The 27,664-nt window shown below is 42.8% G+C and overlaps 1 protein-coding gene across 1 annotated transcript in view; it reads left to right on the top strand.

The window, feature by feature from the left end:
• Window positions 1-27,664, top strand: part of LOC127008804 (uncharacterized) — a 77,800-nt gene that overhangs the window by 44,403 nt on the left and 5,733 nt on the right. The window contains exons 3-11 of the mRNA XM_050881203.1: window positions 18,375-18,674; window positions 19,143-19,340; window positions 20,917-21,002; window positions 22,412-22,578; window positions 23,153-23,321; window positions 23,631-23,852; window positions 25,580-25,731; window positions 26,260-26,381; window positions 27,416-27,561. Coding sequence (XP_050737160.1) covers window positions 18,375-18,674; window positions 19,143-19,340; window positions 20,917-21,002; window positions 22,412-22,578; window positions 23,153-23,321; window positions 23,631-23,852; window positions 25,580-25,731; window positions 26,260-26,381; window positions 27,416-27,561 — 1,562 coding nt within the window. The remainder of the gene's footprint in view (window positions 1-18,374; window positions 18,675-19,142; window positions 19,341-20,916; window positions 21,003-22,411; window positions 22,579-23,152; window positions 23,322-23,630; window positions 23,853-25,579; window positions 25,732-26,259; window positions 26,382-27,415; window positions 27,562-27,664) is intronic.

Raw genomic sequence — 27,664 nt, 5'->3', positions numbered from 1 at the left:
CATACCCCTGTGTACGGAAGGGGAGTACCACAGTCTTTCATTCTTCTCTTTGTCTCGTAAATATTACCCCCCATTACTCCGCGCCTTCATAAGTCCTTTTTTTCACTCCCCTCAAGGCTCCTAGGTACAGACACACACACACACACACACACACACACACACACACACACACACACACACACACACACACACACACACACTGACAAACAAATGGAGATAGAAACATACGTAAACATATAAACAAGTAAAAACATTAAGACAGACAGACAGATGGAGAGATAAACAGACTTACATAGACATAATAAGTAAAAACATATATACAAAGACAGATTCACCGATAGATACAGACATACAGACTTAATCAGGCAAACAGAAAGACAGACACACCGACAGACAGACAGACAGATGGAGAGATAAACAGACAAACATAAACATAATAAAAAAAACATATATATACAACGACAGATTGACAGACAAATACAGACATACAGACTTAATCAGGCAAACAGAAAGACAGACGCACCGACAGACAGACAGGTTGATAAAGAAACAGACAGACAGACAGACAGACGGACGACGCAAAGGCTGTCAAATAAACAAAGACGTACCAATATTGACAAATGAAGACGGACACACACACACACACACACACACACACACACACACACACACACACACACACACACACACACGAACTATATTTAACCCTTCCTTCGCCCGTGTTTCCTCCTTCCTACGACTTGAACACCTTCGAGGAGAATCAGAATGCCTCACCAACAGAATCTGATCCTCTTTTTTAAGCTTTTATTAACCTGGTTTTTCTCATCAGCTCTATAGATTTTTGGTGTTGTTGTTGTTGTTGTCGTTGTAGTTGTTGTTGTTACGCCTGTTTGCTGTTTCCTTTGCTGTATAAATGAATAATAGCTATTTTTTCCTTTTTTTAATATTAGAAGAACATATAGAGGGTGACACGAGTTTTTTTTTTTTTTTTTTTTTAAGTATAGAACGAAGTATAAAGTTTTGCCTGACGAATGAAAATGATCAGAAAGCCAAAATAATAATAACGATAATAATAATAGTGATAATAACAACAACAACAACAACAACAACAACAACAACAACAACAACAATATAGTGCAAAGACCACGGGCGTTATATTACGTAAAAAATCGCCTTGAACGAAGAGACAAAACAAGAAGGTAAGACTTAACAAGCTCACCTACCTGCTAATTGGAGCCTGTGAGAGAGAGAGGGGCGTGCATAGAAGGGCGTAGCGAGGGAAACAATTAGGTAGCCGTGTAGTATTCTCTGGAGCAAATACGGCTTGTCTCCTCACCTTTACCTGGGCGCTCACCTGTTAATTGCCTCAAGACGCCACACCTGGAATATCCTTTTGGTGTCCGTGTGTCTCTGGGTGGGTGGGGGGGGGATAGATGGGAAGGGGGGGGAGGGGGCGGAAGTGTTTGAGTGTAATTGTATATCTGTTTTCTTCTCGCTTTTTTATTTTATTTTTTACTTAGATCATTCATTTGTTTGTTTTTTTGTTTTGTTTTTTTGTTTGTTTGTTTCTTGTTTGTGTTTTCTCTTTCATGTGTATTTTATCAGCTGTTTTTGTTCCTACTTCCTTTTTTTTTCCTTAGTTTTGGTCTGTTACTTTTTCTTCTTTTTTTTTTCATTTTCTTCCTCAGTCCTAGTGTCTGTTCCTTCCTTCTCTTCCTTTCTCCCTCCCAGCTTTCCTTTCTTTCTTCCTTCCTTCCTCCTTTCTTTCCTTCGTTCCTTCCTTCGTTCCTCTTTCCTACCAACTTTCCTTTTCTTCCTTTCTTCCTTCTTTCCTCTCAATTTTCCTCCCTTTCTTCCTTCCTTCCTCCTTTCTTTCCTTCGTTCCTTCCCTCTTTCCTCACCAACATTCCTTCCTTCCTTCCTTCCTTTCTTCATTCCTTCCTTTCTTTCTTCCATCTTTTCTTTCTTCCTTCTTTCCTTCCAACCTTCTTTTCTTTCTTCCTTCCTTCCTCCTTTCTTTCCTTCGTTCCTTCCCTCTTTCCTACCAACCTTCCTTCCTTCCTTCCATCATTCTTTCCTTCCTTCTACCTCTTTTATCACCCTGTTGTCTCCTCCCCAATCATGTCCCCCCCTCCCCACCAAATCCCAGACCACCTTCTAACACTGACAGGGGAGCCTTCCCTTTCTTCCCCGCCCTGCCAATCCCCTGCCTACTGAATACCCTGTTGGCACGCCCGCTGAGTGTTATTTCCATGACAGAGGAACATGGAAATTGCAGTTCGAAACCCCTTGTTCTTTCCCCTCCCTCCACCCTATCCCCCCCAACTCTCCCTCCCCTACCCCTCCTATGCTTCCCCTCCCCTACCCCCCCACTGTACTCTCCTTCCCCAACGCCCCTTGTTCTAACTTCCCTTTCTCCCTTATTCTTCCCCTCGTCTACCTCTCTCGTTCTCCCCTTCCCCAACTCCCCCTCTTCTTCCCTTCCTCTACACCCCTCGTTCTCCCCCTCCCCTACCCCTTCCACTTCCCCCCACCCCCTGTTCTCCCCTTCATTCCTATTCACTTCTCTTTTCTAGCTTTTCGTTATTTCTGTATTGTTTCAGTTCTCTTCATCCTCCCCGTTTCTACCTCCTTTCCTTCTTTTTTTTTCTCTCTACCTTCCTTCTCTGCTTTACTCTCCGTCTCCTTTGTTTTATTGTTTTTATTGCTCTCTTTTATTTCCTTACTTTCTGCTTCTCTACCTTTCCGTTTTCTCTGATGTTTCCATTTCTCTCTATTTTATACTTCATATTTTCCTGTTCACACCTCCTTATCTTTTCCTTATCTGTAGTGTTCCATTTATTTCTATCCTTCCCGCTTCTTCTTTTCACTTCTATTCTTCTCCGCCTTTTCGTTCTCTCTGTTGCTTCTACTTTTTATCATCCCTTTTTCTTTCCTTATCTTCCTCTTCACTCATCATTTTTACATTTTCGTTCGCTCTCGTTCCTCATTTCTCTGTTCTCCCCTTTTCTTTCTCCTCTTTTATTCTTTATTAACAAGGAGACGATTGGAAAGGGGAAGGAGAAAAGAAGGAACAAGGTCGAGAGGGGGAGGAGAAAGGTGAAGGGTAGGAGGAGCCTGGGACCAAATTCTTTCCCGGGGACCCAAAAGAGCGAGGCCTTAGTGAATGAATGTTTAATGAGGTCCTTCAAGCCTCGCCCTTTTTATCACGAAGCTGTTTCGTGTAAGGTATTTGTAATTTCCTAACGCCCCCCCCCCTCCCTCCTTGACCCTCTTCCCCCCATCCACGCTGGAGCTACCCACGCATTTCCCGTTTCATCTTCCCCTTTTTTTTTTTTTTTTTTTTTTCTTTTTTTTCTTGACCCACCCGCCCATACCCCCACACCCACGCCCACCCACGCCCGAACTATCCATGCCTTTCTCGTTCCATCTTCCTTTTTTTTTCTTAACCCACCCGCCCATACCCCCACACCCACGCCCACCCACGCCCGAACTATATATACCCACGCCTTTCTCGTCCCATCTTCCCTTTTTTTCCCCTTTCATTCAGACCATCAAACGTAACTTGGCTCATGCGCTCATTCCTTTCATTCTCTTCCTCTTCTTTTTCATTCATTATTTTTTTTGGTCTTCTCATCCTCTTCTTTTTGTACGGTCTCTTCTTTTCTCCTCTCGATTTCTTTCTCTATACATTCATTTATTTACCCCATTCCTTTTCTTCCCTCTTCTCATTCCTTTCTTTTTTTTCCAACTCCGTCCTTCCTGTCCCGTCTCTCTCACTCCTTTTCTCTTTTCATAACCCTCTGTCTTCTTTCCTTTTCTTTCCCTTTTTTCCTCTCCTCCTCTATTCTCTTCTGTCTATCTTCTTTTCTCTTTTCCATACTCCTCTTCTCCTATTTTCTTCCTTTCCTCTGCTCTTTTCTCCTCTCCTCTCCTTTCCTTTCCTCGCCTCTCTTCATCCTTTGTCTTCTTTGTGTATTTTCTTCTCTCTCCTCCTCCTCTTCCTTCGGCTTGTAAACAAAATAGTATGCCATTCAGAAACACGTTAAGAAAGAAAACGGGACCAATGTTGTTACGTTTACGGCGATGATTTTTTTTCCTTCCTCTCTCTCTCTCTCTCTCTCTCTCTCTCTCTCTCTCTCTCTCTCTCTCTCTCTCTCTTGAATAACTACAGGATGGGGGGAGGGAAAGGCCAAGAGAGAGAGAGAGAGAATTCTGATTTCTCTCGTATGGAAATCAGAAACGTAATTCTAAGTTCTGATTGACACTATTTGGGTAGGGAATGGCACCCCCCTCCCCCCTCCCCCCCCCTTTACCTATCCTCCCCTTCCCCATCCTCCCTCTTACCTTTCCATCACCTGCCACGCCCACTTCTTCTCCCTCCTCCTCCTCCTCCTTTTCCACCTATTAGCTTTCCTCTCCTTCTTTTCTTCTTTTTCTTCTTCCCTCCTTTCCCTTTCCTTACCTGCCTCTCCATACCTGTCCTTCCCCTCCCTTTCTTTCCTCTGCTCCCACATCTTTCCTCCTTCCTCCTTCTATCGCTTCCCTCTCTTCCTTTCTTTCCTCTTCATCTTCCCCTCTCCTTTCCCTTACCTCCCTCTCTTCTCCCTTACCTAACCTTCCCATCCCCTTTCCTTTCACCTCTCTCCCCCATTCCTTCCCTCCCCTTCCATCTCCTATCGCTTCCCTCTCCCCCTTCCTTCCTCCTCTTATTCCCCCACCCCCCATATCCCCATTTTTCCATGCCTTCCAAAGTACTTTAAAACCCTATATGAATCTCTTTGATGCTCTTTGATCCCTTCTCTTTCCATATTTAAACCCGGCCCCGAATACTGATCCAGGGAATGTGAAAAACGCTTTGTATGTGTAGGAATAAATGTTCTTCTCTATGGCAACATTTGTGACATTTTTTGCCTGCTGCCTCTCTCTCTCTCTCTCTCTCTCTCTCTCTCTCTCTCTCTCTCTCTCTCTCTCTCTCTCTCTCTCTCTCTCTCTCTCTCTCTCTTACGCTTTCTTTTATATTTTCTTTCTTATTTTCTTATTTTTCTTTTTTCATCATATTCTTACGATTTTATTTTATTTCTTACTTTCTTTTTTTTCATCTCATTTTATTACGTTCTTTATATTTTATTTTATTTTTTACTTTAATTTTCTTTCATTTCCTTCATCTCTCTCATTGTAGAGAGAGAGAGAGAGAGAGAGATGAGTGACGGTGAGTAAAGATGAATTCACTAATTACGATTCTGATATATTCATTGGAAGGGGCGAATGTCAAACACGCCGCTCATTCACTATTAATGTAACAGCTGTACTCTCCTATGTATATGTATGCTCTCTCTCTCTCTCTCTCTCTCTCTCTCTCTCTCTCTCTCTCTCTCTCTCTCTCTCTCTCTCTCTCTATAACTATCACCTTTCTCCCTTTTTTTCCATTTTTTTTTATCTTTTCCTCTCTCGTTCGGGCTCTTCTTCACGTGTATTTAGTCCCTTCCCTCTCTCTCCCCTGCCCTTCCTTCCCCTTCCCTTCCCTTCCTTCCCCTTCCCGTCCCTTCCCTTCCTTCCCCTCCCTTCCTTTCCCTTCCCTTCCCTCCCCTTCCCTTTCCTTTTCTTCCCTTCCCTTCCCTTCCCTTCCCTTCCTTTCCTTCTCTCTCCCCTTCCCTTTCCTTCCCTTCCCTTCCCTTCCTCTTCCCATTCCGTGAAATCCCAGAATCTCATCCCTCGGAACACTCACTCGTTTCTTCCTCGTTCACGTCACTGACACGTTCTCAATCTGTTCCGTACGTGTTCGTGTTCTCTCTCTCTCTCTCTCTCTCTCTCTCTCTCTCTCTCTCTCTCTCTCTCTCTCTCTCTCTCTCTCTCTGTGTGTGTGTGTTCCTTAAGAAATTATCTACTCTATTGTTTTTACTTTCCTTATTTTTTCCCACTTTTTCCCTAAATTTTCCCGCATGTTAATTATCCTCCTTTTTCCACTTTTTTCCCCTAACTTTTCATGTATCTGAATTTTATCACATTTTTCTTCCATATTTGCCTTTCCTTTCCTCCCTTTCTGTCTCTTTCCCTCTTCCACCACCACCACCTTCCCGCTCTCTCTCTTCCCCTTTCCTTCCCTCCCCTCCCCCATTATAGAGGAAGGTAAAACACCCCTTCTCCTCCTCCTCCTCCTCCCCTTATCACCTCCCGTCACCTCCAATCACCATTTCTCGCCCTTCTCCCATGTCTCTTTCACTTAATCACAACTATTTAACGTGATCATATGTATTACTTTCTGTCCCTCTTTTTTTATTTTCGTATACATGAATTTCACTCCTTGATTTTGTCCTTATTAAAAATCAAACTTTCCAATGACTTTTCTTCCCTTTCTTTTTTTAATTATATACTTTACCGTTTGTTTCTTATTTGCTGTTATTTTTTTTTTGTTATTGTTATTTTTTACTTTATTTTCCTTTCTATAGTTTATCATCTTCATTTTCCCCTTAATTAACCGGGCCTTCTAATCACTTTATTTCCCTCTCTAGTTTATTATCTTCATTTTGCCTTTTAATTAACTAAGCTTGCTAATTTATCTCCCCTCATTTCCCTCTGTACACAATTTACCTTTCCTGTTTACCTGTTTCTATGTTACCTTATCTCCCTCTCTACTTAATTATGGTCCTTTAAATTGCTTGCATTCTATTTTTTCCCTTAAATTATACATCTTTAGTTAACTCTTCCACCTGCTTACATCACTGATCCACATACTTTCTCCCTTCCTCCTCGTTTCCCTTTCCACTTTCTCCTTCCCCTTTCTTCCCCTATCTCTCCCTCGACCTGGTTATGTAATTTCCCCTCATTCCCCTCCCTTTACACTTCTCTCCCCTTACTTACTCTCCCCTTCTCCTTCCTTTCCCTACCTCCCCCTCTCTCCCCTATCCTTCCCTACCCACGCATTTTCCGTATCTCCTCCCTTCCTTTTCTCCTCTCATTCCCCTCCCTTTCCACTTCTCTCCCCTCACTTACTCTCCCCTTCCCTTTCTTTTCCCTACCTCTCCCTCTCTCCCCTATCCTTCCCTACCCACGTATTTTCCTTTTCTCCTCCCTGCCTTCTCTTCCCCTCTTATTTCCCTTCCCTTTCCATCCTAAACACCTTCCTTGCCTTACACCTTCCTTTCCTACCTTCCTCTTTCTTTCCCCTCCTTGATTTACCTTGATTCCTCCTCCCCTCTTTCCCCTTACCTTCCCTTAATCATCCACCCTTAATACTTACCTTCTTACCTTAATACCTCCCCCCATTCCATCCCGTCACCTTCTCTTTATCATCCACTCTTATTATTTCCCTTCCTACCTTAATTCCTCCTCCCTTACCTTCGTGGTCCAACTTAATCCTAACCAGTTACCTACCTTCCCCTCTTCCCTCTCCCTTTCCTCTTACCTCCACTCCCCTCATTCTCTCTCCTCTCCCCTCCCACTCCCCTCACTCACTTTCCCCTTCCCTTTTCTTCCTCTATCTCTCCCTCGACTTGGTTATGTACTTTTCCCCTCATTCCCCTTCCTTTCCCTGCCTCTCCCTCCTTCCCCTATCCTTCCCTATACCTCCCCCGACTTCTCCCTCCTTCCCCTACCTCCCTTCCTCCCCCTCCCTCCACTAGAACACCCATCCACTTACTCTTTACTCCCCTTCCACTTTTCTCCCTCACCACCACCACCTCCACTTTTCATCTCCACCTCAATACCTCTCCTCCTGCCTCTTCTCACTGATCCGCTCTTACTGCTCCTCCTCCTCCTCCTCCTCCACTCTTCCACAATCTCATCAAACCACCACCACCACCACCTCCAGCCTCTCACTTTAAATCCCTCACTCTCGCTCGGTTTGCCTCTCTTACTCCTCCTCCTCCTCCTCTTCTTCTCACTTTCAACCTCTCCCCCCACCCTCTTCCTCCTCTTCTTCCTCCTCTTCCTTCCCTCTGTGGCGGCGTCAAGAGCCTCCAAGCGTCCCCAAAGACACACTAATCTAATTTGTCGGTAGGAACAAGTTTAGCAATCTGGCCTAATTTGTCTGTCCGGTGCTTAATAGTGTAAGATTAACTTGTCGGCACCCGCCTGGCCCTGCATAACTCTACATACATTCTCTCTTTGTTGCTGTCCCTCCATCTGCCGTCACCTCTGCTTACCTTTCCTGTTCCCACCTTACCTTAACTTACCTTACATCACCTTACTTTGCCTTACCTTTCCTTATCTTACCTTACCTTACCTTACCTCAACATATACTCTCTAACAGTTGTCCCTTAATCTGCCGTCACCTCTCTTCTTACCTCTCCTTACCTTACATCACCTTACTTTGCCTTACCTTACCTCAACATATACTCTCTTACTGTTGCCCTTTCATCTCCCGTCACCTCTCCTTTCCTCTGCTCACCTTACCTTACCTTGCCTTACCTCACCTCACCTTGCCTTACCTTATCTTACTTTACCTTACCTTACATTACGTCACCTTACCTTACCTTACCTTACCTTACATACATTCTCTTGTTGTCCTTTCATCCCAGTCTCCTCGCCTCACCTCTGCTTACCTTACCTTACCTTACTTTACCTTGCCTTACCTCACCTTGCCTTGCCTAACCTAACCTTACCTTACCTTACCTTGCCTTACCTTGCCTCATCTTTACATACATTCTCTCTCTTGTCCTTTCATCCCCCTTCTCCTTTGCTTACCTTTGCTTACCTTACCTTTACCTTGCCTTACCTGTTCTCTGCACTTTCGTTTTCTCTTTGTGTATGTGTATCGCCGACGTCTCTCTCTCTCTCTCTCTCTCTCTCTCTCTCTCTCTCTCTCTCTCTCTCTCTCTCTCTCTCTCTCTCTCTCTCTCTCTCTCTCGGAAAAGGAGGAGGAGGAAGAGAAGGAGAAATGAGAAATGGAAAAGGAGTAGAAGGAAAAAAAAAAGGAGGCGGAAAGAGAGAGAGAGAGAGAGAGGAGGAAGAATGAGAGAAGAAGAGGAGGCGGAAGAGAAGAAGTAATATAAAAAAAAAAAGAAGGAGGAGGAGAAGGAGGATGCTGGAAAGAGAAAGACGGATGGATGGAGGAAAGAAAGCATGATGGATGAAAGCAACGGCTGAGAGAGAGAGAGAGAGAGAGAGAGAGAGAGAGAGAGAGAGAGACGAAGGAATGAAGAGCGAGGGGAAAGATGTGGAAGTGCGTGATGGGAAGGAGTGAGGGAAGGAGGACATGAGTGAGGGAAGAGGAATGAGAGGAGGAAGGGAGGGGGGAGGGGGGCAAATCAGATGATCCCTTGACATACCTTGACTAAGTGAGATCTATGACCGAACCTTTAGTCTGATTAAGTCTCTCTCTCTCTCTCTCTCTCTCTCTCTCTCTCTCTCTCTCTCTCTCTCTCTCTCTCTCTCTCTCTCTCTCACCTAAGGATGAATAAATATAAAAAAAGGTCACCAAAACACTTAAAACGTAATAGATATAAAAAAATGAGACACCAACACACATAAGACGCAACAAAGATAAAGAAAACAAAACAATAAAACACCTTAGACGCAAGATTCAAATTCCGGTTCGTCTCCAGCATCGTACAGACACCGAGGACACGTTCCGTACCCGTTTCCGTCCTCCGCGAACTCTGAACGGTGAAGGGTTGCCTCGTCCGTTGTTTTTAATGGCGGCAATAAACGAAGCAAGAGTAGGACTTAAAGGGGTGACTGACCTGACGGATTCACTCGTTAATCCTCCCCATTAAACGTTTGTGTCTTATCGTTTATGGCTCAAGTGTTAATGGCCTGTGTGTGTGTGTGTGTGTTTGTGTGTGTGTGTGTGCCAGTACCTCAGCGCGGGAATGCAGTCTTCCCGCGTCATTAGTTCTCAAAGTTCCTCCGACTCTCATTGGCTGTGAAATTGCCTTCGTAACATTCCTCAGCCAATGAGCTTTGCGATACGCCGTGACGTCACCTGGTGATGAGCCAACCAACGCCATCCATCACGAGAGAGAGAGAGGTATGAATATGGAGACAAGAACAACTACTACTACTACTACTATTACTACTACTATGAGAGAGAGAGAGAGAGAGAATAGAGGTATGAATATGGAGACAAGAACAACTACTACTACTACTACTACTACGAGAGAGAGAGAGAGAGAGAGAGAGAGAGAGAGGATGAGGACACCGATAGTCAGAATAGGCGTATGAATATGGAGACAAAATCAACAACAACAACTATTACTACTACTACAAGAGAGAGAGAGAGAGAGAGAGAGAGAGAGAGACTGTCACACATGATTCACCGTCTTCGGCTCCAATAAAAGACGTATTTATGGCAAGCTGATCACTAACTCATAAAAGGCTCCGTTGTGACCGCCTGAAATACTGCCGCCGCTTGTAATTCCCGCGAAAATATTACTCCTCGTCCTTCCTCGTTAAGAGATTTTTTTTTTCAGCTATTCTTTATTTGGTTCGTTTAATTCTCTTTTATTTTCGTTTCTATTTATTGTCATTTGTCTTTTCTATTTATTAATTTTCTCAATTCTCTCTTTTGTTATTATTCTTTTCTGTTTTTCATTTATATTTATTCTCTTTTCTCTTTTCTTTCTTATTCTCTTTTCTAATGACGTGTCGGTTTGTTACTATTTTTTTTTTCTTGGTCTGTTTCGTGAAAATTCATTGTGTTTGGTTTTGTGGATTTCCTTATACGGAGATTTGCTTTTTTTCACGCTTTATTTCATTTATTTTTTGTGTATGTGATTGTGTGATCGTGCGTCGGTGTGTGAGACAGACAGACAAACAGACAGACAGACAAAGAAAAAGAGAGAAAGAAAAAAAAATATCGATAAACATTCAAATTAAGTTCGGGAGATATCTAGTGAAATTTGTGTCGATTATTCAGGAAATGTTTAAATGTGTATAATTATGTGTTTATATATTTATGTATGTGTGTCACGAGTCAACTATAGGAACAACTCTCCACGGTGCTCCTTCATCCTCAGCATAATTAAACTTTCTATAATATCCCTCCCCAACCACCCTCACCTCATGCATCTTCCCTCTCTCCCTCTCCTTTTCACTCCTTCACCATCGCCCACCTTCCCTTTCCTTCCCACTGTTTCCCTCCCTTTCCTTCCCCAACCACCCTCACCTCATACCTTCCCTCTCTCCCTCTCCCCTTCTCTCCCTCTTAATCTCCTCCCACCTTCCCTTTCCTTCTCTCTGTTTCCCTTCCTTTCCCTTCCAAACCACCATCACCTTCCCTCTCTCCCTCTCCCCTTCACTCCCTCTTAATCTCCTCCCACTTTCCCTTTCCTTCTCTCTGTTTCCCTTCCTTTCCCTTCACTCCCTCTTAATCTCCTCCCACTTTCCCTTTCCTTCTCTCTGTTTCCCTTCCTTTCCCTTCCTCCTTCACTCCCCACCACCGCCTCCTCGTATGCATCTTCCCTCTCCCTTTCCCCTTCACTCCCTCTTCACCACCTTACCTTTACTTCCCTCCGTTTCCCTCCTTTTTCCTTTCCCCTTCCTCTCCTCACCGCCTCATTTGCACCTTCCTCTTTTTCCCGTTCTCCTTCTCTTTCCCTTTGTGTGTGTGTGTGTGTGTGTGTGTGTGTGTGTGTGGTGACCAACAACGCGACAAAGAAAAATAAGTAACAGAATGGAGGGATGACGGACATTAAAAGTCTCTCCCCTTTACACCACTCAGGAGGGAATTCTACCACTCGGAACAGAATGAGGGTATTAAAGTATTACAACGGAGTGTCCCTTGCGACTCCGTTTTTCGTTGTGAGAGAAAACGGGAAAAAAGTGCTCATCGGTGAAGTCTGACGTTGAAATAAAAGTTAGACGAGCGAGGTTTAGTCTTGGAAAATGCTCTTAGAAAAGGCCGTCGGGATTTCACTTTGTATTCTTTTTATATATTTTCATTTTGTTTCATTTTAGGAAGGAGGAAAGTAGGAAGGCAATAAACGAGAAAGAAGCAAGAAGGAAGGAAAGATGAACGGAATGAAATTAGAAGGAAATATAACACCTAACCATCTACCTCCTGACGGGGCTGAGGCTGTGTTCATGTGTCCTGCGCCTCCCAAGATAGATGAAAGACACCAGTATTCGAAAGAACTTAACATTATTACGACAATGAGTAATATCTTAGTTGCTGGTTGGATTCAAAATACTTGTCTAATCTATTCTTGAAGGCCGTAATTGTTGTACTATCAACGACATCACAGGGTAGAGAGTTCCAAACATTAACAACTCGATTGAAGAAGTGTTTAGCTTCGTGCGACGAGAATCTTTTACCACTTATCTTCAAATTGTGATTTCTTCTTGTTCTATTTGATCGATCAATTGTAGGGTAATCTTCCGCATTAATATCACTCAATCCTTTAAATATTTTAAACACTTCTATTAGATCGCCTCGCATTCTTCGTTTTGATAGGCTGAATAAATTTGCTTCTTTAAGCCTTTGTTCATATGATAAATTTCTCAACCTAGGAATCATCATTGTTACTCTTCGTTGAACCCGTTCCAACTTTTCTGTCTTTTCTGTAATAGGGAGACCAAAACTGTACACAATACTCTAGACGGGGTCGAACCAACGAATTATACAGTTTTAATATTACTTTTTCCGATTTATTATTAAAGACTCGTCCGATGAAGCCAACCAATTTGTTTGCAGTTTTAACTACCTCTGAACAATGCTGACCGGGCTTTAAATCGCTTGATATAGTGATTCCAAGATCCTTTTCTTTACTTACTGCAGAAAGTTGTTGGCCATTCATTACGTACCGAACGCGATTGTTATTTTTCCGATGTGCAACACTTTACATTTGTCAACGTTAAATTTCATTTGCCATTGATTGGCCCAACGTGCAAGTCGATCTAGATCTGATTGTAAAGCTTCTTCGTCGAGTGTCGCAGTTACTTTACTAGCAATTTTTGTGTCATCAGCAAATTTTGATACTTTGCAAGTGAGCCCATCATCGATATCATTAACATAAATTAAGAAGAGCATGGGGCCAAGCACTGATCCTTGAGGTACGCCGCATCTGACATCGAGCCATTTAGATGTAACACCGTTGAGAACTACTCTCTGTTTCCGCTCAGAGAGCCAGTCCGCAAGCCAATTGTGAATGTTACCCGAGATACCGTGCGCCAATAGTTTGCTGAGCAATCGTTGGTGGGGGACCTTATCAAATGCCTTTTGAAAATCCAGATATATGATATCTACTGATCTGCTTTCATCGAACACCTCAAAAATATAATGAAAAAAATCAAGTAGTTAGTTAAACACGAACGTTTACTACGGAAGCCATGTTGCGAATTATTTATTATATTATTTTCTTCGAAGAATTTCACCATATTGTCGCGAATGATAGTCTCCATTAACTTACAAACAATCGATGTCAGGCTAATTGGTCGATAGTTTCCTGGATGAGACTTGTCCCCCTTTTTGAAAATTGGTGTGACATTTGCTAGTTTCCAATCCGACGGAACTTTTCCAGCTGTTAAAGATTTATTGAATATGATGGAGAGCGGTTTACAAATTTGATGTTTGATTTCTTTTAAGACCTTAGGGATGAATTTGTCTGGACCAGGAGCTTTGCTTACTTTAATCTTTTCAATTGTGCGTAAAGGGGGAAAGGGAAGGAAATGGGCGTTACTTCTTGCCTTCGAGGATGAGGTAAAGGGGGAAGGTAGTTAGGGACATCTGGGGACGGGAAAGAGAAGGAGGGAGAGAGTAAGGAACGATTTGGGAGGGGGGAAGGAAAGGATATTTGGGTGGGGAAGGAAGAAAGGTTGTAAGGGACGATTAGGGGAGGGGAAAGGGAAGGGCATTTTGGGTGGGAAGTAAAAGAGGAAGGTTGAAAGGGACGATTGGGGGAAGAAGGGAAGAACATTTGGGTGGGAAGGAGGAGGAAGGAGGAAAGTAACAAGTGACATTGGAGGAGAGGGAAGGAAGAAAGTAGAAAGGGAAACTGAGGGGTGGGGTGGGGGAAGAAGGAAGGAAGGAGCATTTAGGAGGAGTGAAGGAGGAAAGTAGCAAGGGGCATTGAAAGAGAGGAAAGGAGGAATCTATTAGAGGGCATTAGAGAGGAGAGGAAGAGATAGATAGTAAGGGGGAGAGGAGGAAGGTGAGGGAAGGAGGAAGTGGGTAAGGGGCACCTACCTCCAGACGGGGCCGAGGCTGTGTGTTCGTGTGTCCTGCGCCCTAAGATGGATGTCCCGTGTCTCCCTCTAATAGGCGGCTGGTCGTGGCGGAGCGGCAGGAGGCGTCATTGTGGAATATTAATCGGCGCGGTCACCTAATCTTGCTTCCACATTAATCTTGCCTCGCTATCTGGCGTGTATTGTGACCTGCTGCTTCCTCCTCCTCCTCCTCCTCCTCCTCTTACTCTTCCTCCTCTTCTTCCTCCTTCTCCTCTTCTTCCTACTTCCTGTTCTCCTATACCTCGTCTGCTATACCTGCTGTTCATCCTTCATCTTCCTCTTCTCCTTCTCCTCCTCCTCCTCCTCCTCTTACTCTTCCTCCTCTTCTTCCTCCTCCTCCTCTTCTTCCTACTTCCTGTTCTCCTATACCTCGTCTGCTATACCTGCTGTTCATCCTTCATCTTCCTCTTCTCCTTCTCCTCCTCCTCCTCCTCCTCCTCCTCCTCCTCCTCCTCCTCCTCCTCTTACTCTTCCTCCTCTTCTTCCTCCTCTCCTCTTCTTCCTACTTCCTGTTCTCCTTCTTCGTCTCCTATACCTGCTGTTCATCCTTCATCTTCCTCTTCTCCTCCTCCTCCTCTCCTCCTCCTCCTACTTCCTGTCCTACTTCGTCTCCTATTCCTCCCGTTCATACTTCTCCTCTATCTCCTACTTCTCCTACTTCTCCTCATCGTTCTACCTCCTGCTCCTCTTCCTTCCTTGTTTTCTCCTTCTCTCCTCCTCTCCTCTTCGTCTGTATTATTGGTCCTGTTGTTCATCTTTCCTCTCCTTCTCCTCCTCTTTCTCTTATCCTCTCATCTTTTTCCTCCTCCTTCTCCTCCTCCTCCTTCTGTGTTTTTGAATTTATATATTGCTGATGATGATAATGATGCTTCTTCTCTATTGTTTGTTGTTGTTATCTTTTTTGTCTTCCTCGTTATTGTTGTTGTTGTTCTTGTTGCTGCTACTGTCGTTGTTGTTGTTTTTTCTTTGTGTTTTGCTTCCGGTTTCCAAAGTTTGCATATCGTTCGTTTGTTTATTTGTTTGTTTGTTTTCTTCTGTTTGAAAATTTGTATCGATTTCTGTGTCATCAGCAAATTTTGATATTTTGCAAGTGAGCCCATCATCGAGGAGATGGAAGACACAGACGAAGTATTACATTGTTAAAGTAAAGAGAAGAGGAAGAAAAAAAAGTGAGAAAGAACAAAAAAGAACAAAAACAAGAAAAAGAAAAAACAACAGGAATGAAAGACACACAGGGAAGAAAAATCAAGAAAAAGGAGCAAAAGAACATTAAAGGGGAGAAGAAAAGAACATAAAAAGATAATTAAAAAAGAAAGAAAGAAACATACGGGGTCATTTTTTTCCCTTCTCCATCTTCCCTTTCATCCGGGCGACAACAATGAACAGCGTCGCGGGAAGACAAGAGAGGAAGAAAAGGCAGAGAAGAAAAAAGACGCAGAAGAAAAAAAAAGAAGACAAAGAGAAAGGATAAAAGAGACCCATACATAAAGGAAGACACGAAGGTTCTTTACCGCTAATGAAGAAGCTCGCCAAGGTGTTGAGAAAGGAGATAAAGAAAAGGAAAAAAAGAAAAATGAGGAAATGCAGACGAAAAAGAAATAACATGAATGCTCTCCCTTCCTCTTCTCCTTTTTTTTCTTTTTCTTTTCCTTATTTTTTTTCTTCTCCTTTTTCTTCTTTTTTCTCCTTTTCTCCTCTTTTTCTTTTCTTCTTTCTCTTTCTTTTTTTTCCTTCTTCTTCTTCTTCTTCTTCTTTTTCTTCTTCTTCTTCTTCTTCTTCTTCTTCTTCTTCTCTTTCGTATTCTTCTTCTTCTTCTGAGCCACTGTACCGAGGAATCGCAATTACCTTCCTCCTCCTCCTCCTCCTCCTCCTCCTCCTCCTCCTCCTCCTCCTCCTCCTCCTCCTTCCTCAAAACAAAAAAAGAAGAGAAGAAAGAAACACGTCCAGACCAAAAAAAAAGAAAAAAAAAACAGAAAAAGAATGAAGGAAAAAAAAAAGTGAGACAGACTCGGGACAAAACTGGACGAGGAGCGTTCAGAGAAGTTTTTTTCCCTTGTTCTCTTTTCTTTTTTCTCTATTATTTTCTCTTTTTCTTTCCTTCCTCGACTGGAGGCTCGACGCGGCTGACAAGACCAAAAAAAAAAAGTGACGAGGAGGAAAAATATCTTGGGATTTTCTGTGTTTCGTGTCATGATATCTGAGAGAGAGAGAGAGAGAGAGAGAGAGAGAGAGAGAGAGAGAGAGAGAGAGAGAGAAAGAAAAAAAAAACATGACAAATAGAAAAAGTAGAAATTACTAGAAAATAAAGATACAAAGATGAAAAGATAAAAAAAGTAGAAATACCGAAAACATTAAAGATAGAGAAATGTAAAAAGAGATGAAAAAAAGAAAATACGAGAGAAAATAAAGATGCAGAGAGAGAGAGAGAGAGAGAGAGAGAGAGATGCTGGAAGGCGGAAATAGAAGAAGTGGAGCAAAATAAAGAGAATAATAAGAAAGAAAAGAGCAAAGACGGAGGAAGAAGAAGAAGAAAAAAGAAAAAGAAAAAACAGACGTAGTTGTTCATATTGTTAGAGTAAGAAGAAAAAGAGGAAAGAGGAGATAGGGGAAGGAGAAAGAGGAGGAGGAGGAGGAGGAGAAAAAGGAGATCAGAAAAAGCTTGAGGATGATGCGAGTACTTGAATGGGATATAAGTGAAGAGGGTAAGAAGTGAGGTTATGTTACAGTGTCCAAAGAAAGAGAAATGAATGTAGAGGTGATTAAGAGAGAAAGGAGGAGGAGGAGGAGGAGGGAAGAAAAAGAAGGACGAGAAAGAAAGAGAAGGAAGAGGAGGAGAAAGAGGAAATTTAAGAGAATGAAAAAAAAAGGATGAGGAGATGAAAAGGGAAGGGGGAAAAGCTTTTTTTTTTTTTTTACAACAAAGGAGACAGCTCAAGGGCACAAAAAAGGAAACAATAATATAAAAAAAAGCCCGCTGCTCCCTGCTCCTAATGAATCCAAAGAGGTGGCCGAAAGAGGGGTCAATTTCGGGAGGAGAGGTGTCCTGATACCCTCCTCTTGAAAAAGTTCAAGTCGTAGGCAGGAGGAAATACAGATGAAGGAAGATTGTTCCAGAGTTTACCAGCATGAGGGATGAAATGCTGGTTAACTCGTGCGTAAGGGATTTGGACAGTAAAGGGATGAGCTTGAGTAGAAAGTCGTGTGCAGCGAGGCCGCGGGAGGGGGGGAGGCATGCAGTTAGCAAGTTCAGAAGAGCAGTCAGCGTGAAAATATCGATAGAAGATAGAAAGAGAGGCAACATGGCGGCGGAATTTAAGAGGTAGAAGACTATCAGTAAGAAGAGGAGAGCTGATGAGACGAATGCTGATTTGTATATCTATTTATCTATCTATAACTATCTATCTATCTATATATCTGTCTAGTTATATTTTCATTCTCTCTTCCGTGTTAGCTTAGCCCGTGTTTTCAGTTCACTTTTGCTCACACTTAATCTTTATCTTCCCTTTCGTACTGTTTTTCTTTCGCTCATTTTTCTCGCCTCCTGTGTGTCTTGGGATCAGGACACACACACACACACACACACACACACGCACACGCACACGTACACGTACACGCACATACACGAAGCGTTATTAAACACTAAGATTAACTCGCACATTTTGTCATCGTTGTGTACTTTACGTATTATAAAAGTCGTGGTGGTGATGGTGGTTGTGGTGGTAGTAGTAGTAGTAGTAGTAGTAGTAGTAGATTAGTTGTAGTAGTAGTAGTTCTCCTTTCTTTTTTTTCTCCTCCTTTTTTCTTTTCTTTTTCTCTTTCTCCGCTTTTTCCTCCCCTTTTCTTCTCATTTTTTTCTCTCCCTCATCCTTTTTCTTCTTTTTCTCACCCTTTTAAAGTTCCTCTTTCTCCTCCTCTTCCTCCCCCTTTTTCTTCTCCTCCTACTGTTTATCTCCCTCCTCCTTTTTCTCTCCTCTTTCTCTTCCTGTTTCTCCGCTTTTTCCTCCCCTTTTTCTTCTCTTCCTTTTTTCTCTTCCTTATTCTTTTTCTTCTTTTTCTCATCCCCATAAATTTCCTGTTTCTCCTCCTTTTGCTTCTCCTTTTTCTTCTTCTTTTTCTCCCCTCCTTCTTTTACTCCTCCTTCTCCTCCTCCTCCTGACGAGCTAAAGGAAGCAGCATTAACATATCCTAACATACTTTCTGCTGCTTAATCTTCCATGCATCTACTCTTCCTTCTACTGCATATCTCCTACTACCTTATCCTGCTACGCCCTCTACTGCATATCTCCCAAAGCATATCTTCCTCCCACGATCCTCAACTCACTCCCTTTCTCTCTCTCCTACAGACAACCTCCTGCAAACTCAAACCAGAGAGGAGCTCCTGCCGGTCATGGTGTACATCCACGGGGAGTCCTACGAGTGGAACAGCGGGAATCCTTACGACGGGACGGTCCTGGCATCCTACGGGCGGGTCGTGGTGGTGACCGTCAACTTCCGCCTCGGTGTGCTCGGTAGGTGTTGGTGGTGATGGTGGTGGTGGTGAGGAGAAAAAATGAGAAATGAGAAAAAATCATCACTCACGCAAAACAAAGGAACAGGAAGATGAGAAGGAGAAACAAAAAGGAGTAGGTGAAGAAAGGGGAGAAGAAGGAGAAGTAGAGAAGAAAGAGGAAGAGGAGGAGGAGGAGGAGGAGGAGGAGAAGGGGAAGAAGGAAGAGATAAAGGAACAGGAAGAAGGGAAGGAGAAGCAAGGAGGAGTAGGTGAAGAAAGAGAAGAAGTAGGAGAAGAAGAGGTTGAGGAGGAGGAGGAGAAGGAGGAGGAGGAGGAGGAGACCAAAGCAATAATACTTCAAATCATACTCTTGAGACCTATTATATAAACACCAACTCTACCACAACTATACAATATACTTAACTCTCTTTATCTCTCTCTCTCTCCCTCTCTCCCCATCTATCTATCTATCTATCTATCTTTCCAGGGTTCCTTAAGCCGAAACTGGGGGACCAAACGCTTAGCAACTTCGCCCTCCTGGACCAGACCGCGGCGCTGCACTGGGTCAACAAGAATATTGGCAACTTCGGCGGAAACCCTAAGGCGGTGACGGTCTTCGGGCACGGGACAGGAGCCGCCTTGGTCAATTTTCTCCTCATCTCCCCCGTGACTCAGGTGTATAAAGGTGTGTTGAAAGGGTGTGTGGGAGGAGAGGTGTTTGTGTGTGTGTGGGGGGGGGGTGAGTGTTTATTTATTTATTATTTTTTTGGGGGGGGGCGAGGGAGTGTGTGTGTGTGTGTGTGTGTGTGTGTGTGTGTGTGTGTGTGTGTGTGTCTTTACCATACTTTTTTGGTCTCCTGAAAACGTTAGAATTTCTTATTTTTCTACGTATATTTATTTTTGCTTTTCTGTCGTAATTTCTGTTTTCTTCTTTACACTTTCTTATATTTTTCTGTGTATGTCTTTGTTTTTCTCTCTCACGTCATGGTCTTTATTCTCTTTATGATTGTTCCTTCTGTATCATTCATTCTGTTACAATTACTTCGCCTCGTGGTAGTTTTTTGTTTCTCTTTTCTTTTTTCTCTTAACATGTACAGCTTTTACCCTCTATTTATTTTTCCAGCATTTCCGTGTTTATTTTTACATTCATCTATTACAATTCTATTTCTTTATCTGTGTTTGAGTTGTATTTCCTTTCAGTTTTGCGCCGGGCATCGAATTTACTTGTTTTCCTCTATTTTTCCAGCCTTTTTCTCTGCCTACGAATTATTTTTACCTTCTAGTCATTTATTTATCTCTCTCTTTCCTTGTATTATTTTCTCTCCCTATATTTTATCCTCTGTGATGTGTACCTTTAACCATTTTCTTTTGGGGCTTTATTTATTTTCTTTATATTTTTGTTTCTGCAGTTTCAATAATTTAGTCTTTTTCTTTATTTCAGTTTATTCCGTTTGTTCTTCGCTCCTTCCTAATTAATTCCGTTTCTCCTTTAGTTTTCTTTTTATATATCTTTTCAGTTTCTTTTGTTTACGTTCTTTTCAGTTTTAAAATTTTCTTGCTTGCATTTCCTTTCTTACTGTCCTCTTATTTTTTTTACTTTCCTTTTTGCTTAATGATTTCCTATTGCTGTATTTTCTTTTAATCGTAATGTCTTTTGCTTGATTTCGATATCTTATTATTCACTTTTACCTCTTTTGTTTTATTTTTTACTCTTGTTCTTCACTTCCCTAATTCTTTTGTTTGCTTCGATGTATTTCTTCCAACTTTCCGGTCTTGTTTTTACGTTTCTTTATGCTTCTTTTTTTCTTTATTATGTGTTTTGCTTACTTTCTTTTTTTTTAATCTACAATCACCTTTTATCTGTTGTAGTTGTTTTTATTTCTCCCCTGACTGTTTACTATGGTCTAAAAAAATCGGTTCCTCATAAACTGCTCGTCGTTGTTTTCTTTTCATTTCGCTCTCTTGCCCTACACCTTGTTATATTATGTTGTTGTTTTTCCTTTTGTTTCCTTCCTCTGGTCTAAAAAAACAACATCTCGTAATCTGCTCCCTTATATTTTCTTCCCTTTCATCTTCTTGCCCTACATTTTGTCTTGCGGTTTTTTTTTTATCTTGTTTTTTTCCTATTTCCTGCGTCTGGTCTAAAAAGAATCAATTCCCCATAATCTACTTTTCTTTATTATCTTTCCTTTTACCCTCTCGCCTTACACCTTCCCTCCACCACCTGTTCCTCGCTAATTGGAGGTGCGTGGCGTCGGCAGGTCTGGTGCAGCGGGCCATCCTGATGAGCGGGTCAGCCCTCAGCCGCTGGGCGATGACCAACAACCCCAACATCTACACGATGGAGGTGAGTCAAGGTGGTCCTCAGGTGAGTCAAAGAGGTCCTCAGGTGAGTCAAGGTGGTCCTCAGGTGAGTCAGCGTGTTCCCAGGTATGTTAAGGTGAGCTCTTATTTTTCAGTAGTGGAGGCAGCCTAGTCATGTCAGCTCACGTCAAGTCTTTGCGAACTATAGATAAAGATAGAAAAATAGGTAGATAGATGGAAGGAGAAACACGAATAAAGATGGAGAAATAGGTAGATAGATGGAAAGTCAGACACAGATGTGGATTCGCGGAATGAAAGAAAAGGAAGTATAAAGAAAGAAAAAAAAAGAAAGAAAATAAAGAGAGCTGTAAGTATGATGATGGTGGAGATAACACCGTTGCCAGATTATCGTACTTAGAGCATAGTATTTACCGATTTCTGACGCCTACCTATTGCCAAGAAACATCAGGAATTAACTATTTTAACGATATTTATAAGTGAATCTCCTTATTGGGATCCACGAGACAGTTTTTGGGTCAGAAGTCGGTAAATATAAGAGGCTGAGTAAGACAATCTGGCAACGTTGGGAGATAAGACAAACAGATAGATAGATAGAGAGCCAGACAGTTGTGGAATGGGAAAAAAAAGGTCCTAATTAACTTCTTTTTTTCGCACAGACCCGTAGAACCAGCAGTCTTTACTTTTTCCAGGGTGTTGGTGTCCGGCCCCTGCTCAGTAGTGACGCGGACGAATTTTTTTAGTGTCGCCCTAATGCACGAAACTCCCTGTGCACATTTTTCAAACGTCGCATTGGTCTTCATTAACAATTGTGTGGCTGATTTGTCGTTTTTGACCCGTTCTTATATCTATCTACTCTTTTTTTTTTTTTTTTTGGGGGGGGGGGGGCTACATCTTTCTTGCTTTCCATCTATCTATCTACTTGTCTGTTAGTCTCTCCATTTTCATCCTACCTATATTTATTGGGGGGGCTACATCTTTCTGGCTTTCCATCTATCTATCTACTTGTCTGTTAGTCTCTCCATTTTCATCCTACCTATATTTATTTATTTTTCTTTCTTTTCTTTATTTTTCTTTATTTTTCTTCCTTTCTATCTATATATATGTCTGGTTTCCCATCTATATCTCAACCTCTTCTATCCTACTTTTTTTTTTTTCTTACGTCTTTCTTTCTTTTTATTTTCTTCCATTCCATTTGGCTTTGTTTATTATTTATACCACTTTTACGACTGAGTGTTTAACGTGTCGACTTAACTGGAAAAAAACAACACTTCAGGCAAACTCCATCAAAAAAAAAAGTATTAAAAAGCCAGACTAGCTACATGCCTGTCAATATATACTAATACGGCGTTTAGAAAGAAAATTGGGGGTTGTGTATTGTGCTGTATCGTGCTCCTGCTCACCCTCCAAACTCACCCTCCTTCACCGCTCCAGATGGGCAACAAGATGCAGTGCCCCCCTTTAAACTACGGGGACGAACTGCAAAAGTGTCTGCAGATGAAGTCGGTGCAGGAGCTTCTGTCCGTCGATCTCCAGAGGCCCTTCTCCACCCCCCTCGGCCCTATAGTGGACAAAGTGGTCATCAAGAAGGAACCACTCAAGTAAGGAAGGAGGAGGAGGAGGAGGAGGGAGGGTTGTTGTTTAAGATTGTATAGGATTTATTTTTTTAGGGGGATCAATAAATATCTATCAGTCTATGTCTCTATTTATCCTTCTATTCATCCAGTCATCCACTTACTTACCTTCCATCCACCTTCTTATATCTGTTTACTCTATTTTTTTGGGGGGGTCTATGTCTTTCTGGCTTTCCATCTATCTATCTACTTGTCTGTCAGTCTCTCCATTATCATCCTACTTACATCTATCTATTTTTCTTTCTTCACTTTTCTTTCTTTTTCTTCCTTTTTATCTATGTCTGTGTCTGGTTTTCCGTCTATCTATCTACTTGTCTCAACCCTTTTCATCCTACCTATTTTCTTTTTTTTCTTTTTTCCTTCTTTCTTTTTTTTTTCTTCCATTCAACATCTGTATCTGACTTTCCATTCATCTACCTATTTCTCCATCTTTATCCGTGTTTCTCCTTCCATCTATCTTCCTAATATTCTATCATTACCTGTGTTTTCCTTTCCATCCATCCATCTGTCTCTTTGTCTGTCAATCTCTCCACTTCTTCAGGTCGATGGAGGAAGACACGGCCATCTTCGGCAAGTTCGACCTCATGTACGGCGTGACGCGAGCCGAGTACTTCCACATGCTCAACGACGCCGAATCCAAGCGAGGGTTCCCCGTGCGGCGGCGCAACGAACTGGTCCGCGCCTACGTCCGCAACAACTACGAGAACTACGTGAGTCTGGGTGGATGGAAGAACAATTTTGGTCTTTGTATGTTGGAAAGGAAGGAATGGAGGGAGGGTCATATCTCGTTGTTGTTGTTCTTCTTCTTCTTCTTCTTCTTCTTCTTCTTCTGCAGGGAAAGTAAGGACGCTAAATGAAGAAGAAGTAGTAGTAGTTGTTGCTGTTGTTGTTGTTGTAGTAGTAGTAATAGTAGTAGTAGTAGTAGTAATAGTAGTAGAAGATGTGACGTTTCCCTTCCTTTCCTACCTTCCTTTCCTTCCACCGGCACTTACCCCGCTCCTAACCGTGCCTTCCTCCAGCAGCCCGACCTCGTGCACAGCTTAGTGACCAGCGAGTACACGTCTTGGGACAGATCGGAGCTGAGTAACCCGATGGAGGTGCGCGACTTGACGATGGACTTGATGAGCGACGCGCAGATCAAGGCTCCGGTGTTGCAGATGGCGGAACTCCACTCTGACATCCACAAAAAGAGCTTCATGTACGTGTTCAACCACCAGAGTGTGTTCGGCGACTACCCCGTGGTGAGTGTGCGCGATGTTGTGCATGGGTGTTGAGGTGGAGGGGGGGGATGGAGTGGGTGGTGAGGAGGGGATGGGGTGGTGGAAGTGAGGTATTGTGTGTGTGTCTCTGGTTGGGTGTAGTGAGTGTTGTGGGTGTTGAGGAGAGGGATCAAGTGGTAGAGGTGTGTTTGTGGTAGGATAAGGTGGGGTGTTGTGGTATTGTTGGGTGTTGTTTCAGTGGTGTGGGTGTTGAGGAGGAGTAGGAGGGGGTTGGAGATGTGGTGTAAACTGGTGTGTTTCTCAAAGGGGGTGTCTGGGTGTTCTGGTGTTGCGAAGTGTTGCCATGACAGAACACCCCCGCATCACCCGTACTCTTGAAAATCATGACCAAAAGAAAAGAAACACAAAAGCCCTCTCCTTAAAATCCTCCAAAAAAAAGTTATGGTGAAACATAAATTTTCGTTTAGTAAAAAAAAAAAAAAGATATATATTTAACAATTCTCCACAGCTAATCAACCTTCATCTAAATAAGAACAAATAGGCGGAATAAACATCATCCTATTTGTCTTCAGAGAGGCGCAGAACACTCACAGGACTCCTCATACTACTCGTGGATATACAAATAAAAGAAAACATTAAACTGGTTACTGAGAATCGTATGTGGATGACTTGAATGCGTGAGATCAGAATGTAGGATAAGGGAGGAAAAGGAGGATTTGGGATAAGGATAAGGATCTAGCGAGGGTGGAGTGCGTGCGTGCAGTGGCGTGGGTGATGGGGGTGTTGCGTGTCGTGTTGTGTTGCGTGGGAGATCGTGTGTGACGGGTTGCGTGCGGAGGGAGAAGCGGAGGAGGGGACGGACAGGAGGGAGTGGAAGTCTACGAAGGTTTATGGGGATTTATAACGAGAAAGGTTGGCTGTTATTTCATCCCTATATATTAACGCAGTCTTCATATATGCTTGTATGTTTATGGGAGAAGAAGGGGTAGAAGGGTGTCGGAGTGTGTGGAAGAGCATGGTTTGGAAGATTTATAAGAAGGTTGGCTGTTATTTCATCCCTATTATTATCACTCTCTTCATATATGCTTGTATGTTTATGGGAGAAGAGGGGGTAGAAGGGTGTCGGAGTGTGTGAAAGAGCAAGGTAAGGAAGATTTATAAGAAGGTTGGCTGTAATTTCATCCCTATTATACCACTGTCTTCATGTATTCTTGTGTTTTAATGGAAGTATCGTGTTGATGGATGTTACTGGAGGGGAGAAGAGTGGGCAGGAGGGTCTTGGAATAGCATGGTAAGGGAAATTTATAAGAAGGAAGGTTATGTGTTGTTTCTCCCTCCTTCGTAACTACCCCTAGGGCCCAAAACTCCTACGAAAGCCTCCTATGTGTACTTGGACGCTGAAATGTCTTGGAATAGCATGGTAAGGGATATTTATAACAAGGAAGATTATGTTAAGTTTCCCCTTCCTTCGTAACTACCCCTAGGGCCCAAAACTCCTACGAAAGCCTCCTATGAGTGCTTGGACGCCGAAATGTCTTGGAATAGCATGGTAAGGGATATTTATAACAAGGAAGATTATGTTAAGTTTCTCCTTCCTTCGTAACTACCCCTAGAGCCCAAAACTCCTACGAAAGCCTCCTATGAGTGCTTGGACGCTGAAATGTTTAAGAATATGGCTGAGTTTCTCCTACTCTTGACGGTTATATACTCTCTCCTCACTGATGTTCGTTTCTTCCTCTTTCCGCCAGTCTCACGGGGCCATACACGGGGAGGAGTTGGCCTACGTGTTCGGGGCGCCGTTGGTGGGAGGCTTCAACCACTTCGGCCTCAACTACACGATGGAGGAGGTGCTGCTGTCCGAACTTGTTATGATCTACTGGACCAACTTCGCCTGGACGGGGTGAGTTTACCGAGTTCACGCCCCAAGGTTGATCTTATGATGCCGCTTAACTTACACGTGGCAGCTTCAGTTATGCATATTTTGTTTCCCGTCCATAAATCTGTATAACTTGTTGTTGTTGTTGTTGTTGTTGTTGTTGTTGATATTGCACTTATCCTTTTTCTCCTTCTTTGTCGTCTTCTTTTTCTTCTTCTTCTTTTTTCTTTTCTTTCTTCTTCTTCTTCTTCTTTTTTCTTCTTTGTTGTCGTCTTCTTCTTCCTCTTCTTCCTCTTTGTTGTCTTCTTCTTCTTCTTCTTCTTCTTCTTCTTCTTCTTCTTTTGCTTCTTCTTCTTCTTCTTCTTCTTCTTCTTCTGCTTCTTCTTTTTCTTCTTATTATTATTATTATTCTTTATTGACCCATCTAACCCCATAAGGGAAAATACGGACGTCAAATGTAGAAGAAATCTAATCTATAACATCTTTTTGAAACGTCCAGTCGCGTTTGTATCCAAGGTTGTGCTCATCCACTGGTTCTCACTCGCCCTTCAGGAACCCCAACTTCCCCGCGCCCCAAACCTTCAGGACTCCAGGATACCCGAGGAAATGGCAGGACAATCTGAAGACGATGTGGCCGGCGTATGAGAAGCAACAGCAGCTCTACCTCCACATAGGTGAGCAGGACACTTACCTAAACAGCTTCATTTTTTTCTTGTTGGGGTCCACGTGCCACCACAACATATCTGAGCTTATAAACAGTAAAGTGAAGGTTAGATGATTTTTATTCTTCCCTTGCGAGATATGTGAATTTAGACAAAACATTATGAGGGGAAGGTAGCTGAGTCCTTTCGTTGTCCCTAACAAGGAATATTTTCTAAGGCTTAAATTTGGGTTATTCAGACCCATATTCTCACACGTTCCGGGGCTTACACACACACACACACACACACACACACACACACACACACACACACACACACACACACACACACACACACACACACACACACACACACACACACACACACACACACACACACACACACACACACACACACACACACACACACACACACACACACACACACACACACACACACACACACACACACACACACACACAGTTGGTAAGGTTTTGGTAGAGGTTCGTGTGTTAGTATTTCCAAGGGTAGTTTTATGAGTCTTTTGGTAGTTAGAAAGTCTTTTATTTTGGGTTATTCAGACGCATTAATATTAAGCTGTTATAGGAGAAAGTTAGCTGATTCTTATATCGTGTCATAAACAGTTACTAATGATCCTGAATACTCCATTGTCTTTTTTTTTTTATTATTAATAGTGTGAAGTGCCACCCGCGGCCAATTCTTCGACGGGCAGACCACAGCGTGTATTCTCAAACGCTCGGGGCTCTCGTTACAAATCGTTACAACTATTTTCAAAGGCCGCAGAGAAGATTAGTCGAGTCCCCATGAGTGTTTTTTTTTCCGTTCATATAGCAAAAACCTTGTCAAACTACCACTAGGGTCACTGAATCGCCTTCAACTTCAAAGACAGCCTTTTTAAACTGATGTACAAAGGCTCAGAAGTGTTTGAAAATACGGGAGAATACGGGTAAAAACAAGACAACATTAACACAGCATCGTCTTTAAATGCTTACTTTATGATAAGGGAAGGTTCGGTAATTCGATTTATTCTTCCTCCCTCCCGACAGACACGACGGTGCTGAGCAAGGACCACTACCGAGCCAACTACATGGCCGTGTGGAACAAGCTCATCCCCAGCCTCCTCAAGACCTCCCCGTACAACCCAGTGCCGGAGACCCCCTTCACGCCCCCCACCCTCTACTCCTTGACCCCGGTGGGTGCACGCACACACACACACACACACACACACACACACACACACAAACAAACAAACAAACAAACAGAAGCCAGTGTCCCTTTGGCATAATCATGACTTC

This window comes from Eriocheir sinensis, chromosome 38, assembly GCF_024679095.1.
Source record: "Eriocheir sinensis breed Jianghai 21 chromosome 38, ASM2467909v1, whole genome shotgun sequence".
In the NCBI taxonomy this organism is placed as follows: Eukaryota; Metazoa; Arthropoda; class Malacostraca; order Decapoda; family Varunidae; genus Eriocheir; species Eriocheir sinensis.
The sequence above is the reverse complement of the archived record's forward strand: the minus strand, read 5'-3'. Positions and strand labels throughout refer to the sequence as shown.